Raw genomic sequence first — 14,810 nt, forward strand, 5'->3', positions numbered from 1 at the left:
TCTTGTTACATGCTTAATTACAAATACTGCAACACCAAGTATCGCTTTAGCCCAATCAAAGACCTTAATATTTTACCAATGAAGCTTTATAGAACATCCACGCACCCGAGCATTTAACTCATTAGTTGATGCATTATTCCCCTGCCTGTAGAGCAAGGTTCGAATTCGCCTTCTCCCAATTTTTTTTTTTAAAAAAAAAGCTTTATAGAACATCCACTATGTCTTAGTACTTCAACAAATTCCACCTTTCTATCTTTTACAACTTGTTGCATGGCGAATTCAGGAGATTATCCAATGAATATTAATGCAAGGATAGTTAAAAATTCTTAATCTTGGTACTCATAGGGTTTTATTAGTGAAAGTACCGAATCAGGAAGGACGACATCAGTGAGCTGATGATTGCCCTTTGTGGTAGCAGAGCAGTTTTGAGCAGCCCCCAGCCTGTGTTTCTGAAACTCTTCCCAGGTCCAATCAGCAAACTCTGCATCGTCGAATCAATAAACAAAAATCAACAAAAGGAAAAAAAAAGAGAATTAGTTCATCATAAACTAAAAAAAAATTGACTAAAATTAGCTAAATTCGTTGAAAAGATCAAGCGGAAGCGCAATAATCAACATCATCTGTTGACAATTTCATCAAGTCCAACTAAGTTTAGTTCTCTACTGCTAAAGTGTCAGGCTAGAATTGGCTGTAACCAAACATACTGGGACTGAACTGAACCGAACCCAGATCATAGTTAAGAAAGTCAACTCATACAGTTAGCATCAGAAATCACCTAATCAGTTAGGTGCCCGAATCCGACACCTTAGATTCACCATCAGGCCGCTGATATAAAGTAACATAAACTTCAAACTAATAAAAAAAAAAGGAGAGAGAGTACATACGATTAACAGCAAGAGTGTAAGGCAATCCCTTCTTTCTAGTGGATCTGATCAAATCCAAATTGTCCTTAAAAATCTGAAACCGAAGCTTCATCTCCTCCACGCTCTCGTACGTCTTCCCATGCCTAACCCAATAAGAAAAATCCAAAATTTCATCTCAATTTTCACGCTTTCTTTTTCCCTAGGAAACAAATGAAAGAATTTAGATAACAAAATGATCGGTTACTTGTAAGCAAAGCGGGCAAAGGAGAAAGCGTGGCGCGTGTGACCAAGGACACTGAGAACAAAGGACTCAAAGCCACGGAGCTCATCGGGCACCATCCGGATAGGGTTGGAGTCCTCGAAGATTGTTGCGGCGGCGGCGGAGCATAGCAGGAGGATGATCGAGGACACCAACGTCAAGCGAGCCATGATTATGTTTCTCGGTTCTCTCTCTGTTTCTCTGTTTCTGGTTTTGTGGAGAGAAATTTAAACGAGTGGTTGGTGAGTCGGAAAAATTAGGATGATGGGATTGGCCAAAGGGGGCAAAATAATAAATAAATTTCCTTGACCAATAGTAGGCCAATCATGTTGCGGGTCGTGTCGTGTTCTACAGTGGACGATAACAAATTCATTACACTGCCAAGGCCAACTCTTATCACATGTGCGTAGTGTACTTCACCTGACGTATTTCCTTACGTCCAACTATCAAACTTCTAACCGCTTTGTCGTGTTTGTTTGCTGTAAACTTCTGCAAAATTTTCTAATATCTTATTTAAAAAAAAAAACATAACATTTCAAAAATGTTAAATAAATTTTATTTTTATTATATTTAATTAATTTTTATATTATATAAATATATTTTTATTATTTAATTATTATTAATTAAAATAAAATTTATTATTTTTATAATAATATACGATGAAAAGTAAAAAATATCACGTGTTAATATTATTATATTATGATATTATTTTGATATATTATCATGTGATGTTGGGATTTTGATATCATATTATATAAAATAATAAATAAAATTTTAATAATGATAAATTAATAAATTATTTTATTTAATTTAAAATAAAATATAAAAATAAAATAATTTTAAAATTTTTGAAATAATTTCAATTAAATAATTATTTAACAGTGTATAACAACTAGATAGAAATATTTTTGGGTTTCAAAAAAAGCGTTGGGTTCTTTTTCTTTCTTGCTTAGTAACTTTGATTAATATATACTTGTATGCAACATATATAGTATTAGTTTTTGTTGACCAAGACGTGCAACATTCATTTCTTATCTTAACTAATTTATAAAGGAAATGCTAAAGTATTATGCCACAAAACGGAAAGCATTGTGTTTCTTTATTTGCAAATCAACAGCATTTTATAGTAGTGATGAAAGCACGTGGTGGTTAGGAGGATAATGCTAGCTTTGAGGAGTCGGTACCCAACAAATAGCAAAGCTTTGCGTGTTGATGCACTGGCTTTGAAGTATACAGGAGAACAAAAAACATAATAAGAGAGACGTAATCAGATGCTTTGAGATCGGATCCCCCAGGCCATCACTCCCCAACAAAGCTTCAAAATGAATTTCGAGGAAACTACAAAAACAATGCAATGTTGATGCCGACCTTTTCTTGTCTCCTTCCTCTTTATTGTTTTTGTTGTTTTCCCAACCCCCAACAAGAAAGAAAAAAGGATTTTATTTGATATATGTATATAAATATCTCTCACGTGCCCCACAAGACATTATAATTGATCATTGAAAATATTGAAATTGATGGAAATTTTCTTGCTTAGACGAAAGAAATACAAGGACAAGAAGATGGGGGCCAGTAGAGGAGATACCTTGATGTTGGAGAGCAACAAGGGGTCCAGGTTAATTATCTGGAATGATTTGGTTGGACAACACAGTCAGCCACTTGCATGTTGCAGAGGGGGGGTGGGACGGTGCGCAGTGATCAGCATTTCTGGATTCCTCGTTCTCCAAAATGTGTGGTAAGTTTGTCAAGTGGCCCAATAAGCTTTATTTTTTTTTTCTCCTTTGAAAATGGTCTGTATTGGCCAATTCGAGTTACGTAAGTTTGATCTTAAGGTCATTCAAATAGCGACTGAATCTGACGTTTAGCAGCTGCCAAAGAAAATAATGGTTGTACAAGACTGGTAGGGACGGATATCGATTACCAGATGCGATTAGAAGATCAAAGATGACGTTTCTGTGTTATTTAACTTTCTCTGACAAATTTTTATTGTTAGGAGTACTAGTTAAAATAATTATATAAAATTTGTCTAATTTGAGTTATTATATAATACTATTATCTAGTTAGATTATAATTTTAATATTATTAAATAATTAAAATTAAATTGTAAGTAAGATTAGTTTTATATATATACTTAAGCTACATAATTTAGATTCACAATATTAGAGTTTCTGCCCCCAGACATAGCTGAAAAATCGTCTTGACCTTCACGAGTTTGAAGTTGTTCTGAATCCACATCGACACTGCACCAGCCCCACGCACAGGAAGCTTCTCCCTCTCACGCGTCGCCTCCTGTCTTGACATCAATATATAGATGTCATTTATCACGTTGATTTAAATTTCTCTTTTCTATAGTTCTTTTTTTTGTTGATTTATCATGGTAGTATATATATAGATGTAATCTCTACCATGTTAATATCTACTTAATACATAGGTAATAAAAAGGAGTTTTATAGACACTAATATGATATATCATGTAAGCGTCAACTTAGTATGGATTTTTATATTTTGTTACATGAAGATTAATTTGACAAAGATAATGAACCATGTAGACATTAATATGGTTATAATAAAAGATTTTAATGGTTTTCCTACAAAATAAAAAAATAATACTTTAATGGTTTACTTAGGTGCAATAATAGAATATAGCCTGTCTAAAAAAAATTGAGATAGTACAATAACTTTTTTTTAATATTTTAGCCATAGAGATAAAGTTGAAACCTCACTTATTAAAAATTTAATTTAAGGCTATTACCAATACATATGATTTTGACGCAAATGATCTTAGAATCAAGTTATTTTAATTTAGTTGAAACAGTTTAGAAGTTTTAATATAAAACATTATATTTACTCTTAAAATTTATTTCTTTGATCTTTTTTCTTGACTATAACTTTGACATATTTTAAATTTTACATGAAAGATATTAAAAGGTAATTATATAAAATTATAAATATATACATATATTAAATTATATATATAATAAAAAAATTTAAAATTAAGAGATGACAACCATTATCTTGACTCTTTTGTATAGGAGTATTTGGTTGTGTATGATTTTTTGTTTAAAAAGTAAAGTTTGAATTCATTTTTTTAATTAAAAAAAACCTTAAAAAAGATTTATTGTATAGTTTCTTAAAAAAACCATTACCTTGACGGCTCTTTTTATTGTGAAAGGATGGCTCCTTGATGATATTAGAATGGATCCAAATTCCAATAGATGGGACCTAGTTGATTAGTCTAGTTTGATCTGGGCCGAAATTGATTGTGTAAGAAAGACTTAGAACTTAATTGAGCCACCAAGAGCCCAATCTAAACCACCCATAAGGCCCAATCAAAGACTCTTTGTACACGTGGAAACTAAACAAAAAATGAACTGAATTCGGGGATAAAAAAGTTTCTTTTATATATAAGAAAAGGCAAATAAAATTCTATATATCAGGAATTTATTTACGTAAAGAAAAATCCGTTCAATTATTTTTCAGATAAATTTGTCCATGATGTTGTTAAACAACCATATAATTCTCTTAACATGAAGCTTGGTACACCTAATAAAGTCATACATATTGTTATATTACAATATAATAAATAAATAAATAAATAAATATTGCCCCCGGCACCATTAACCAAAATGGAGATCAAAGGAATTAAAAAAAAAAATAGAGAGACCGAAATAGATAGAGAGAGAAAACAAAAAATAAACTATTATTATGATTTGATAAAAGATTTTAAAAAAATAAAGAAAACTCGGAGGAGGAAGCAACACGAAAGTTGGGTCCGCAATCGCTGCACGCACGCGGCATTTTTGTTACTAGTTGTACTAGGTATTACTTTTTCTCTCGTCTTTGGCAAACTGCTGCACACACGCGCTTTAAGAGAAAGCCAAGCTCTCCCGGGTTGAAGGGTTCCAGAAGCTATTATCCAGAGTTTCCACTCACACAGCCAAATCTTTATTTGTATCAGTCAGAAAAAACCCAATGCCCATTCAAAATGAAAACTAAACGCCAATGAAACGGTTGACTTTGACTCCGTAGGTGGTCTCATCTGCTACCGTTCATACCCTGGATCTTCTTATTTTTCTCCTCCTCTTAATTGTTTTCTAACACGTCTTTAATTCATACCCTGTTACGTGCGTTCCTACAAAACCCCGGCCAAATTTCACACTTGTTCTATTTTAAGGTCACTCCTTCCCCTCATTTTCAAATATCCGAACCACCCAGATTTTGCTTCTTTGGTTGCTCTTATGGCTACTTTAAAGAGCCCAGAAGGTAAACCTTAACATCAATGTCTTCGGTAGTTCACCTGAAAAAAAGTTTTATACAGTCACGTGCAGATTATTAGCTTAATTTTTCCTCAGTTAATCACCTTATCTTTTAGGGAATCTTTTCTCTAATATAGAAATAATCGGACAAGGTTTACCTGGCACAGTACGATAAGATGTAAAGATTCTTGGACAAAATGTCAAACCATCAACATGTATTTCGTACTGAACCTCAGACTTTTCATTCCATTAACCTGATGTAATTATTTTTAAATCTCTGATCTTAGTCTATTAGTTTGTTGTTCGACTCTTGATAATTGAAGGAGTGATGATGACAAATTAATCCTATGTACATGAGAAACTTTGAAGAGTCAATGTTGGGCGTAAAAGTTTTTTTTTTTTTTCAAAGCTTGGGTGTTTGATTGTTCGGTGAAGTTCCATATGAAGTGGTTGTAGTTTGATTGATTTGTTCATCCTAATCATTTTTTGACCTTTAAAGAAACTGTTAAAACAGCATTTTTACTGCCAATTACTAACTTCAAAATGCTATGCTGCCAGTCTATCCAAGGCTGTCAATGAAAAACAAGACGACCTTCTGAAGGAAAACAGCAGTCGTTTTCCCAAGTAATTAAATGATTCACCTGCAACAATACCTTTCTAATTAATCCATTTACATTAGATTTGTACTATAATATAACATGGTCACAGCTTCTTCCCAGTTTTCTCCCTTTCAGCTAAATGCCAACCAACACTTATTTTAATACATAATCAAAAAGCAGTATTTTGATCGAGTTGTTTTGAATTAGCGAAGAAGCGTGGGGGAAGAAAAATCAGCAAAAGCAATAACCATGCAATATGCAAATTTAATACTAATTTATTTAATTTCTTTAATACTATTTTTGGTTGGAAAGATTCTTTAATAGTATTCATTTGTTTGTATTTTCCTCACATGGATCTAGTCCAAAAAGACTTTGCTTCATGCAAAACGCGGTCGTAATTGTCTACTTCAAATGACAATATTGCCCATTGACTCTCCCTCAAGCTGACGACACCACGAATTGTTCTCTCAAATCACACACCTACTCCCTCTTTGACAATTTTGGCCCCTCATTTTCACGGATATAGGGATTGAGACATGAGTCATGACCCGTTTTCCTCTTTCTTAAGCGTAGTCCCTCTCAGCTTAATCCTTATCATAGTGGCCCAAATTATTTTCATGAATGACAATGTAGGTGAAAGGTGACCCTTAACAAGGCCACTCCCAAGGATTTTTATTTTGTGGAGTGCGATTGAGGGGTCCAATTTCATTGGCAGTTTTCGTTTTTAATATTTTGAGTACAAGTAAGAACAGGATTAAACAAAGTTTATGGAAAGATAATAAGCTGAGCCATCACCCACCAGCTTTGTGAACCCATCCAAGGTCAACTGCAAGGAAATATCATGACCATCCAACCTAGAGGAAGGGGGGAAAAAGTCCACAGTTCACGCGGTTGTGATGATCCGCCTGTGGTTTAATCGTCATGCACACAAAATACATTCATCATGTCAGCCATCTAAACAAACACAATACTATATTTATAATATAAGTAAATCTTCTGGAAGATAGAAGACAATATTGCAGGCAGACCAACCTGTTTTTTTTTCTCTTGCAAGTTACGAGGTGTAAGCAAACCTAGATTTCAAATTTGATGGACATTGTCCTCTGACTGCGGATTTTAGTGTGTAATAGCTGTTGTTCTCTGCTTGATTACTACCAAACGGTTCTTCTTTTTTATATTAAAAAAAAAACCCACACATTTGAATTCATTTTAGAATATTGTTACCAAGGAGTCAATTTTGGAAATACGACAAGCAATTTCAATACGTAGCTGGATGAAAAGGAGTCTTGAATAATCGAATGTGCTTTCAACGACGACATTCCAAAGGACAAAAAACAAAGTTCTGAGAATAGGAAAGTCAAGGGGGGCAGCCGCGTCATTGTATTGAACCAACTTTTGTGGACTTACAGACTCAGTTTACCCATTAATCAAATGGCATAATAATGTCTGTAATCATATATATATATATATATATATATATATATATAGAAATAAAGAGGAAGGGTGGAAGCCGTGGAAGAATTCCAAATTTTATGTCGTAATAGAATGATGTGCAGAAAAAATCAAAGGGTGTTGGGAACTAGATAAAAAGGAGTTGCAAGCAAACCTCTTTCTCCCCGAGTCTAGTTTTTCAGAGCAGTTGGTGATTTGATCTTTGAATATTTTCCAATCTTTAGCCTTCCCTCTCCTCTCCCAGCAGGCCTTATTAAAGTCCTTCCAAACCATTGCTCTTTCTTCGCCATCCTCTGATATCTTTCTAACCTAATCTTCTTTATTCTTTCAAATCTTTACCTAAAAACTGTTGGCTATCGCCAACCACGGATAATCCTCTACTTTTAGATCCTATATACGTCGATACAAGTTTGAAGAAGTGAATTTGTAGAAATATACTAGATTCAGAAAAAAAAAATGACTCTGATGAAAATCACTTGGAGATCCATCATCCCGAGCTGTTCCAGGGGTGTTGAGAAACCAGAACCCAAGCCTAAGAAGGAAGTTTCAAAGCAAAGTTCATTTACCAGGCTTGCAATGTTAGACTTAAGTTATCCCAGCTCAATGCTTTCGGAGGACCTGTCTACATCGCTTGCCGGTTCAAACCTACATGTTTTTACGCTGGGGAGCTAAAGGTGATAACCCAGAGCTTTTCATCGGCTAACTTTCTCGGTGAAGGTGGGTTTGGACCGGTTCATAAAGGTTTCATTGATGACAAGCTTAGGCCCGGAGTGAAAGCTCAGCCTGTGGCGGTTAAGCTCCTGGATTTAGAAGGCCTGCAAGGACATAGAGAGTGGTTGGTGAGTCTTTTCAATCGATATATTGCTTACGTTAGGACATCAATTGTCCTGTTTCCTGAATTCCCGTTTCTTCTAATGCTTTATTTCGACTGGAAAGTTTGATTTATTGATTAATAAATGTTTCTTTCTGGAACAGACTGAAGTGATCTTTCTTGCACAATTGAGGCACCCACATCTTGTGAAGCTGATCGGATATTGTTGCGAAGAAGAACATAGGCTACTGGTATATGAATATATGCCGAGGGGCAGCTTGGAGAATCAGCTATTTAGAAGTATGTTCTCTCTGTAAATTACCATTCTGTTATAGAGAAATTTTGTTCACACAAAACAGTACAAGAAATTAACGTCAATCTCCTGCCTGCAGGATATTCAGTTTCTCTTCCATGGGCGACAAGGATGAAAATTGCTCTTGGAGCTGCCAAGGGTCTTGCCTATCTCCACGAAGCAGATAAACCAGTCATATACCGAGATTTTAAAGCGTCAAATATCTTGTTAGACTCTGTAAGTATGTCGGTTTTTGAAGTTCTTACCAACCGCACAAAACTTGTGTCCCATCAGAATTATAAAATAGATTTTCTTCCTATACTGATGTTACTTTTCCAAACATTTTTTTTTATTCCCAGGATTATACTGCCAAACTTTCAGATTTTGGTCTGGCAAAAGATGGCCCGGAAGGGGATGACACGCATGTTTCCACCAGAGTTATGGGGACGCAAGGGTACGCTGCTCCTGAATACATCATGACAGGTACAGCATTTTGATTCATGCATTTTTGGTCTAATTTGACATATTTTCGTATTTAGATTGTAGATCTACTAAAAACTGATATAATTGTAACTGTTGTTTTAGGCCACTTGACGGCAATGAGTGATGTATATAGCTTTGGAGTGGTACTTCTGGAGCTTTTAACGGGGAGAAGATCTTTAGACAAGAGCCGTTCCCAAAGGGAACAGAACTTAGCAGAGTGGGCAAGGCCAATGTTGAATGATCCTAGGAAACTTGGCCGGATAATGGATCCCAGACTGGAAGGCCAATACTCAGAAATGGGGGCACGAAAGGCAGCTGCATTGGCTTACCAATGCCTTAGTCACCGGCCAAAGCAAAGACCAAAAATGAGTGATGTGGTCAACACTTTGGAGCCGCTGCAGGACGCTGAAGACATTCCAATTGGTCCCTTTGTTTATACGGTCCCAACCGAAAGTGGTTCGCCAAAGGAGGACAAGGACACTAAGGAATGCGAATTTAAGAAGGAATTTAGGAAAGAGAACGGCCATCATCATCACAAAAACCACAAACTCCACGGCCATAAGCATCAAAACAGATCACCAAGGATGTCTTCGGTTCACTCGGAAAGCGACACTCTAAAGCAAACTCCTAGAAACGGGTTGAATTCTCCCTTGCACCATAAAGCTAGGGGAGCATAGAGTATAGACTAGCACTACAACTGTAAATCACACTGTAAATAGCCATTAACTAGAGCTTGCCTTGGATTGCACACTGTGGCAAATGTTAAGGGTGTAAGTTTTTCTTGACAGCAAAGACTTGTTTACTTCAATTGATTCTTTCCAATACAAGAATTTTTGTTTTAGAAATTGTATCTGGGATGGGGTGGGTTTAATTGTTTATCAAGCAAAAGACTGGTTCAAAAATGGCTAATCACCAACCCATGTTGATCTAAAAGCAAATATTCAAAATTGTTAAATACAGCTAAGCATTGAAACAACGCGGATTATACCATTGGGGATCAAATCCCACTAAACTACTTTTTCATAACTCAATTATTTTGTCCAAGCAGGAGCCTTATGCATGGCAGTCGTTCTGCAACAATTAAGGGAAAAGATTCATTGTTTCCATATATACCATCAGATCCCCTGTTTTAAGTTGGTTTCCCTTTTTGTTTTCTTCTAATTAAAAATGGGACAAAAAATAATCTAAAACCAAAAAAAAAAAAATGGGAGAAGCGAGAGAAGAATAGACGAACTAGGAGCTACAAATCTCCCTGACCAACTGGCAATTTATTTTGTTGGTGATTTTTCTCTACGTGCAAGGAGAAGAGTGATCAAATGAACTGGTTTTTCAAGTTTTAGTGAACCAACCAACAAAGCGCCTTAAATAATGAATACTCAGAGGCTAAGAAAACAGGGCAAGCGCCAAAACTAGTCATGCAGACTCCAAGCATTGTCAATCAATTAAAACTTTTTACTCAGATCCCGAATGATATGCTTGTTTCAATATATGTCATCAAATTCCTTAGTAGCCAATGGCAAAATAATGACAGACAGACTCCTAGCTGCATTGATTGACTATAGCAATCATCATTTCTATTTCAACTGCACAAGTATGACGGTGAAAGACACCAAAAATTTAAGCATCAATTATCTGCAACTCTGAGACCAACACAGTAACATCCTTTCTATATGTTTAATATGAAATAAGGACAGGAACAAGCCGGTATTTCAACCGTGATTCCTCTATTCATTTGACTTGTTGTAGCAATCAGATATGGTGGCCCTTTTTCTCCTTTGCTGGATCATGCAATTATTAGAATTATTTTTCAGAAGAGCGTGTTAGTCAATATGCTTGTGACACACAATAAATATATTGCAAGGTTAGAGGCTAGAATCCAAACATATTTGCAGTCACAAGCAGATTCTGCAACCAGCAGGAAATCACTGTAGCTAAAATGTTGATCTTTATAAATATATTATTATCTGTTTCAGGTTTCCAGTTTCTTATGATCGTTTTGATAATAACATCTGAACCATTGAAGTTAGAGTGTGAGAAGATTCTGAATTTTAAAATATTATACTCTATTTTTATAGACAAACAAATTTCTTTGGCAGTGCCTCAATTTAAAGGATGCAATATTTATTAGTCACAAAGTTGTAGGATTACAGCATACAATATAGACATCAGCCCCTCAAGTGGGTGCATTAAACAGCTAAAGAGACACATAGACATGATAATAGAACGCTCATAGTACCACAGATGACTGCATAGGTGGGGAAATACCTGGTCGAAAAGTACTGAGAAGAAGGATTTATGTGGGATTTAGATCTTATAAAGATGAAGCGGGAGACGGGGCTCCGAAACTGCAACGAGTGGGAATTTTCTCGGTGTTGCCAATCCATAAACTTCCTCCATGCTCAAATCTTCTGCATTAGTATTGTCAGGCAATTTCCAGTTGAACCCATGTAACAAGTTTGCTAAGCTTGATCGAATCATCTTTAGTCCAAGGCTATAGCCAGGGCACATCCTCCTTCCAGAACCAAATGGCAACAGCTCAAAATGTTGCCCCTTCACATCGATATTCTTCCCTAGGAACCTCTCAGGGCGAAACTCCTCAGGTTCCTCCCACAGCGACGGGTCTCTCCCCATGCTCCAAGTGTTAATGAAGACTGTAGTTCCTTTGCGAATATCATATCCAGCAACAATACAATCTTGCAGGGCCAAGTGTGGTGCTAGCATTACGGCAACCGGGTGTTTCCTCATTGTTTCTTTCATGATTGCATCTGTGTAAGGAAGTTGAGGGATGTCTTTCTCTTCGACCCATCTCTCTCTGCCAATTACCCTGTCTAGTTCTTCAGTTGCCTTTTTGATGAGTTGGGGTTGTTTGATGAGTTCAGAGATTGCCCATTCCACAGTTGTTGCCGAGGTATCTGTCCCTCCAGCTATCAGGTCCTGATCGCGATTGACCACACAAGAAAAATTGTCATCGAGTAGCAGCGGGGCAAAGCAGAAAGCTCTTTTATTTTCTTTTTTTTTTTTTCTGAAATACGAACACCATAACAATTTAATGATTAAATTTGGATTTATCATCATCACAAGCTACGTACATGTGTGCAGGCATGACAAAATGAGAATTTGAAGATAATGGTTTCATGTTTCGGTGGACCAAACTTGAAGGACGTAACCTACTGTCAAAGAACTCAAAAGCACTTTCACTTTTTTAACACAATTTTATAGTACTACTTGACCTGTTTTTCTAATCAATTAGTGTTTAATAAATATTTGTTACTTTTATTTTTCTTATTCAAAGATATGTTTAATAAATATTTAAAATTTAAAAGTTGAAAATATATTTGTTATTTTTTATTGGTCTACCACGCTGCCTCATGAAATGACCCAAAGACATATAATACAGGCATAGTCAGCTATCACAAATCCAAATCCTCTGCCCTCAATCCGTGTCCCTTTATGTGCTCCTTGTCTCACATGTTTATTTTTTTAATTACTAATTAATATATGTTTGATTTTAATTTTTTATCTCTTATTTCCTCTTCATTTCTCCATCTACAGACTTTTGATAAATGATCTTCTGCTTATTTTTTTAAGTAAGAAAAACATGAACTTGTATTTTCTTATCCTCATCGATGCACGATGAGATTTTTTCTTGTGTGAGAAAAACAACGAAAACCCAAACTCTGTCCTCAAAATAACAAAGAAAGAGATCAGATTTTACTATGAAACCAATAAAAAAGAGAACTAAAACAAAGAAAGGGCAAAGCTTAAATTCTGCTCTCAGTATAACAAAAAAAGATTAAATTTAATTAAAAGATCAATAAAAAAGAAACAAAACAAAATAAAAAAACCAAATTCTACTCTCAGACTTTCCACTCTCTTTTCTATTCTATTGCTTACAAATCCTAAGTAAATAAATTCGTTCTTCTCTCTTATCCTAATTCTCCCCGCCTATCTCTTCCGAACAGTTTTATTATTAGGTCATGAATCTCAAATTGGGTGGTCATAACGAAGATTAACAGGAAGGGATGATTATCGTGCAGATCTACTACCGTCGGTTTAATTCGTAGATTTGGTTGACCAAATTATATCTGTTATCATAATATCAATTAGTAAATGATTTCATAAAAGAAAAAAAGAAATATGAAAAAAAAATAAAAGATAAAAGATTAAAACTAAACATATATTAATTAATAATTAAATAAATGGACACATGTTACTTTGTGAGAGAAAGGGCACAGAATGGAGCACGACGGATTGGGGGCAGAGGATTTGGATTCAGATCACATGCCAAGAAATACAAAATCTTACGAAAAAGGCAAGAGTAATACAAAACTGTCGCATATTGAGGGTTTCGAACTAGTGAGGTGGGAGCACCGGAACAGGAAACAGAAACCAAACTCAAAACTAAAGAGCCCAAGAAAACGAGTAACTGCAATGAACGACCTTAGTTCCCATAATCATCCCATGGATGTAGGATGGAGCCCTGACTTTCGTAGACCTAATTTACTTGATGTTATCTTTGATCATGATGATCTCCTGATTCATTTATGACATCTATGTAATTAATTAAGTGACTCCGGAACAAAAGAATGAGCATAATCGATACCTGAGTGAACCCCCTGACGCCATCATAAGAGAGCTTAACATCTATATCAGGATCATCAGCCAGCTGCAACAGTAAATCCACCATGTCTTGTGGCACAAAATCCTTCAATTCTTTCTTTTTGCTCTTATGTTCATCAAACACATGCTCATGAAATCGATCCAGTTTTTTCTTCAAAGCCTTCATTCGCTTTACGTACCCCTGCAAGTCTAAAAAGTCCAGCCAGGGTATCCAGTCCCCAATATTCAACACTCCATTAAGCAAGAACAACTCGTCCAGAATCTCTTGAAACTCTTTCAGAGTCACCATCGAAGTTTCAAGCTGATCATCAGACTCACTGAAGTATTTCTTTCCCAAAACGATTCTGCTTATAACGCTGAGAGTAGCACGCGAGAGGTGCTCTTTAAGCAAAACCGGCTTCCCTGAGAATCCATAGAGGCAAGAGACCAAAGCACGCATTTCCTCGACGCGGATGTACTCGAAGGACTCGAGTCTTTTCGAGCTGAATAGCTCATTCAGGTAAATTTTGCGCCCTTGCCGCCAGTATGGTCCATAAGGAGCCCACGTAATATTCTTGTAGTTATAAGTAGTGTGCTTGCCGGCTGCAGTTCGGGGTCTAGAGGCAAAATTTTGGTCATGGTTCTTCAGGAACTGCTTCGCCATGTCTGCAGATGATGCAACCACGACAGGGTGTGAACCAAATTTAAGCTGCATTAATGGTCCGTATTTTTGGGATAGTTCGTGAAGAGATTGGTGCGGGAGGGAACCGATGAGGTTCAGGTTGCCAATGATCGGCCAGGGCTTGGGACCTGGTGGAAGCTTTAGCTGGTTGCGCCGGCTAGTGAAAATTCTTGAGAGGAAGGCTATAGAAGCTAGCCATGTTATGGCTACAACAAACCAAGAAGCAGCCATCAATTGTAGATCTTTTAGCGGGATTGAGGAACATTTGTTACTTCTGATGGGTATTTATAGTTGAGCACTTGAGTTCCCAACATTGAAGCTCCATTACTTTCACGTTGCTGGAACTGGATCACTGTGTCTGAATTGGAAAAGGACAAAGGAAAATAGAGTGAGGACCGTTCTTATCTTTGAGTCTAGTCCCTTTTATGGATCCTGTCTTGGCTTGCTTTCCATGGAGTCTGCTGCTTTCTTTTCCCTAAATAAAATAAATTATTACAGCAGTACTCCAGCAATT

The 14,810-nt window shown here is 36.1% G+C and overlaps 3 protein-coding genes across 3 annotated transcripts in view; 1 reads left to right on the top strand and 2 right to left on the bottom strand.

Annotated features, from left to right (window-relative positions):
- The window catches only part of LOC110410269 (thiol protease aleurain-like), a 3,670-nt gene extending 2,279 nt beyond the window's left edge, over positions 1-1,391 (bottom strand). Inside the window, exons 1-3 of the mRNA XM_021419899.2 lie at positions 1,108-1,391; positions 885-1,006; positions 366-481 (exon numbers count right to left, since the gene is read on the bottom strand). Of these exons, the coding sequence (XP_021275574.1) occupies positions 366-481; positions 885-1,006; positions 1,108-1,292 (423 nt within the window). The 5' untranslated portion in view covers positions 1,293-1,391. The remainder of the gene's footprint in view (positions 1-365; positions 482-884; positions 1,007-1,107) is intronic.
- Positions 1,392-7,471: 6,080 nt separating this feature from the next.
- Positions 7,472-9,860, top strand: RIPK (Protein kinase superfamily protein). Its single transcript, XM_021419774.2, has 5 exons — positions 7,472-8,268; positions 8,405-8,540; positions 8,633-8,769; positions 8,892-9,015; positions 9,118-9,860. The coding sequence occupies exons 2-5, from the start codon at positions 8,504-8,506 to the stop codon at positions 9,690-9,692; spliced, it is 873 nt and encodes a 290-aa protein (XP_021275449.2). The 5' UTR covers positions 7,472-8,268; positions 8,405-8,503; the 3' UTR covers positions 9,693-9,860.
- A 1,251-nt stretch (positions 9,861-11,111) lies between these two features.
- On the bottom strand, positions 11,112-14,594 carry LOC110411237 (trimethyltridecatetraene synthase-like). The gene is made up of 2 exons (XM_021421289.1): positions 13,619-14,594; positions 11,112-11,949 (listed from the first exon to the last, which is right to left on the bottom strand). Exons 1-2 carry the CDS (start codon positions 14,525-14,527, stop codon positions 11,320-11,322), a joined length of 1,539 nt encoding a protein of 512 aa, XP_021276964.1. The 5' UTR covers positions 14,528-14,594; the 3' UTR covers positions 11,112-11,319.
- Between the last annotated feature and the right edge of the window lie 216 nt (positions 14,595-14,810).

Source organism: Theobroma umbraticum, unplaced genomic scaffold, assembly GCF_002168275.2.
Source record: "Theobroma umbraticum cultivar Fairchild unplaced genomic scaffold, ASM216827v3 scaffold_56.0, whole genome shotgun sequence".
Classification (NCBI taxonomy): domain Eukaryota; kingdom Viridiplantae; phylum Streptophyta; class Magnoliopsida; order Malvales; family Malvaceae; genus Theobroma; species Theobroma umbraticum.

Excerpts from the sequence above, each read along its gene's own strand:
- RIPK (XM_021419774.2), top strand. The coding sequence starts at position 8,504 with ATGCCGAGGGGCAGCTTGGAGAATCAGCTATTTAGAA. Across the intron at positions 8,541-8,632 it reads GGAGAATCAGCTATTTAGAA|GATATTCAGTTTCTCTTCCA; the intron begins GTATGTTCTCTC and ends TCCTGCCTGCAG. Across the intron at positions 9,016-9,117 it reads TCCTGAATACATCATGACAG|GCCACTTGACGGCAATGAGT; the intron begins GTACAGCATTTT and ends CTGTTGTTTTAG.
- LOC110411237 (XM_021421289.1), bottom strand. The coding sequence starts at position 14,527 with ATGGCTGCTTCTTGGTTTGTTGTAGCCATAACATGGCTAGCTTCTATA. Across the intron at positions 11,950-13,618 it reads GCGTCAGGGGGTTCACTCAG|GACCTGATAGCTGGAGGGAC; the intron begins GTATCGATTATG and ends AATCGCGATCAG.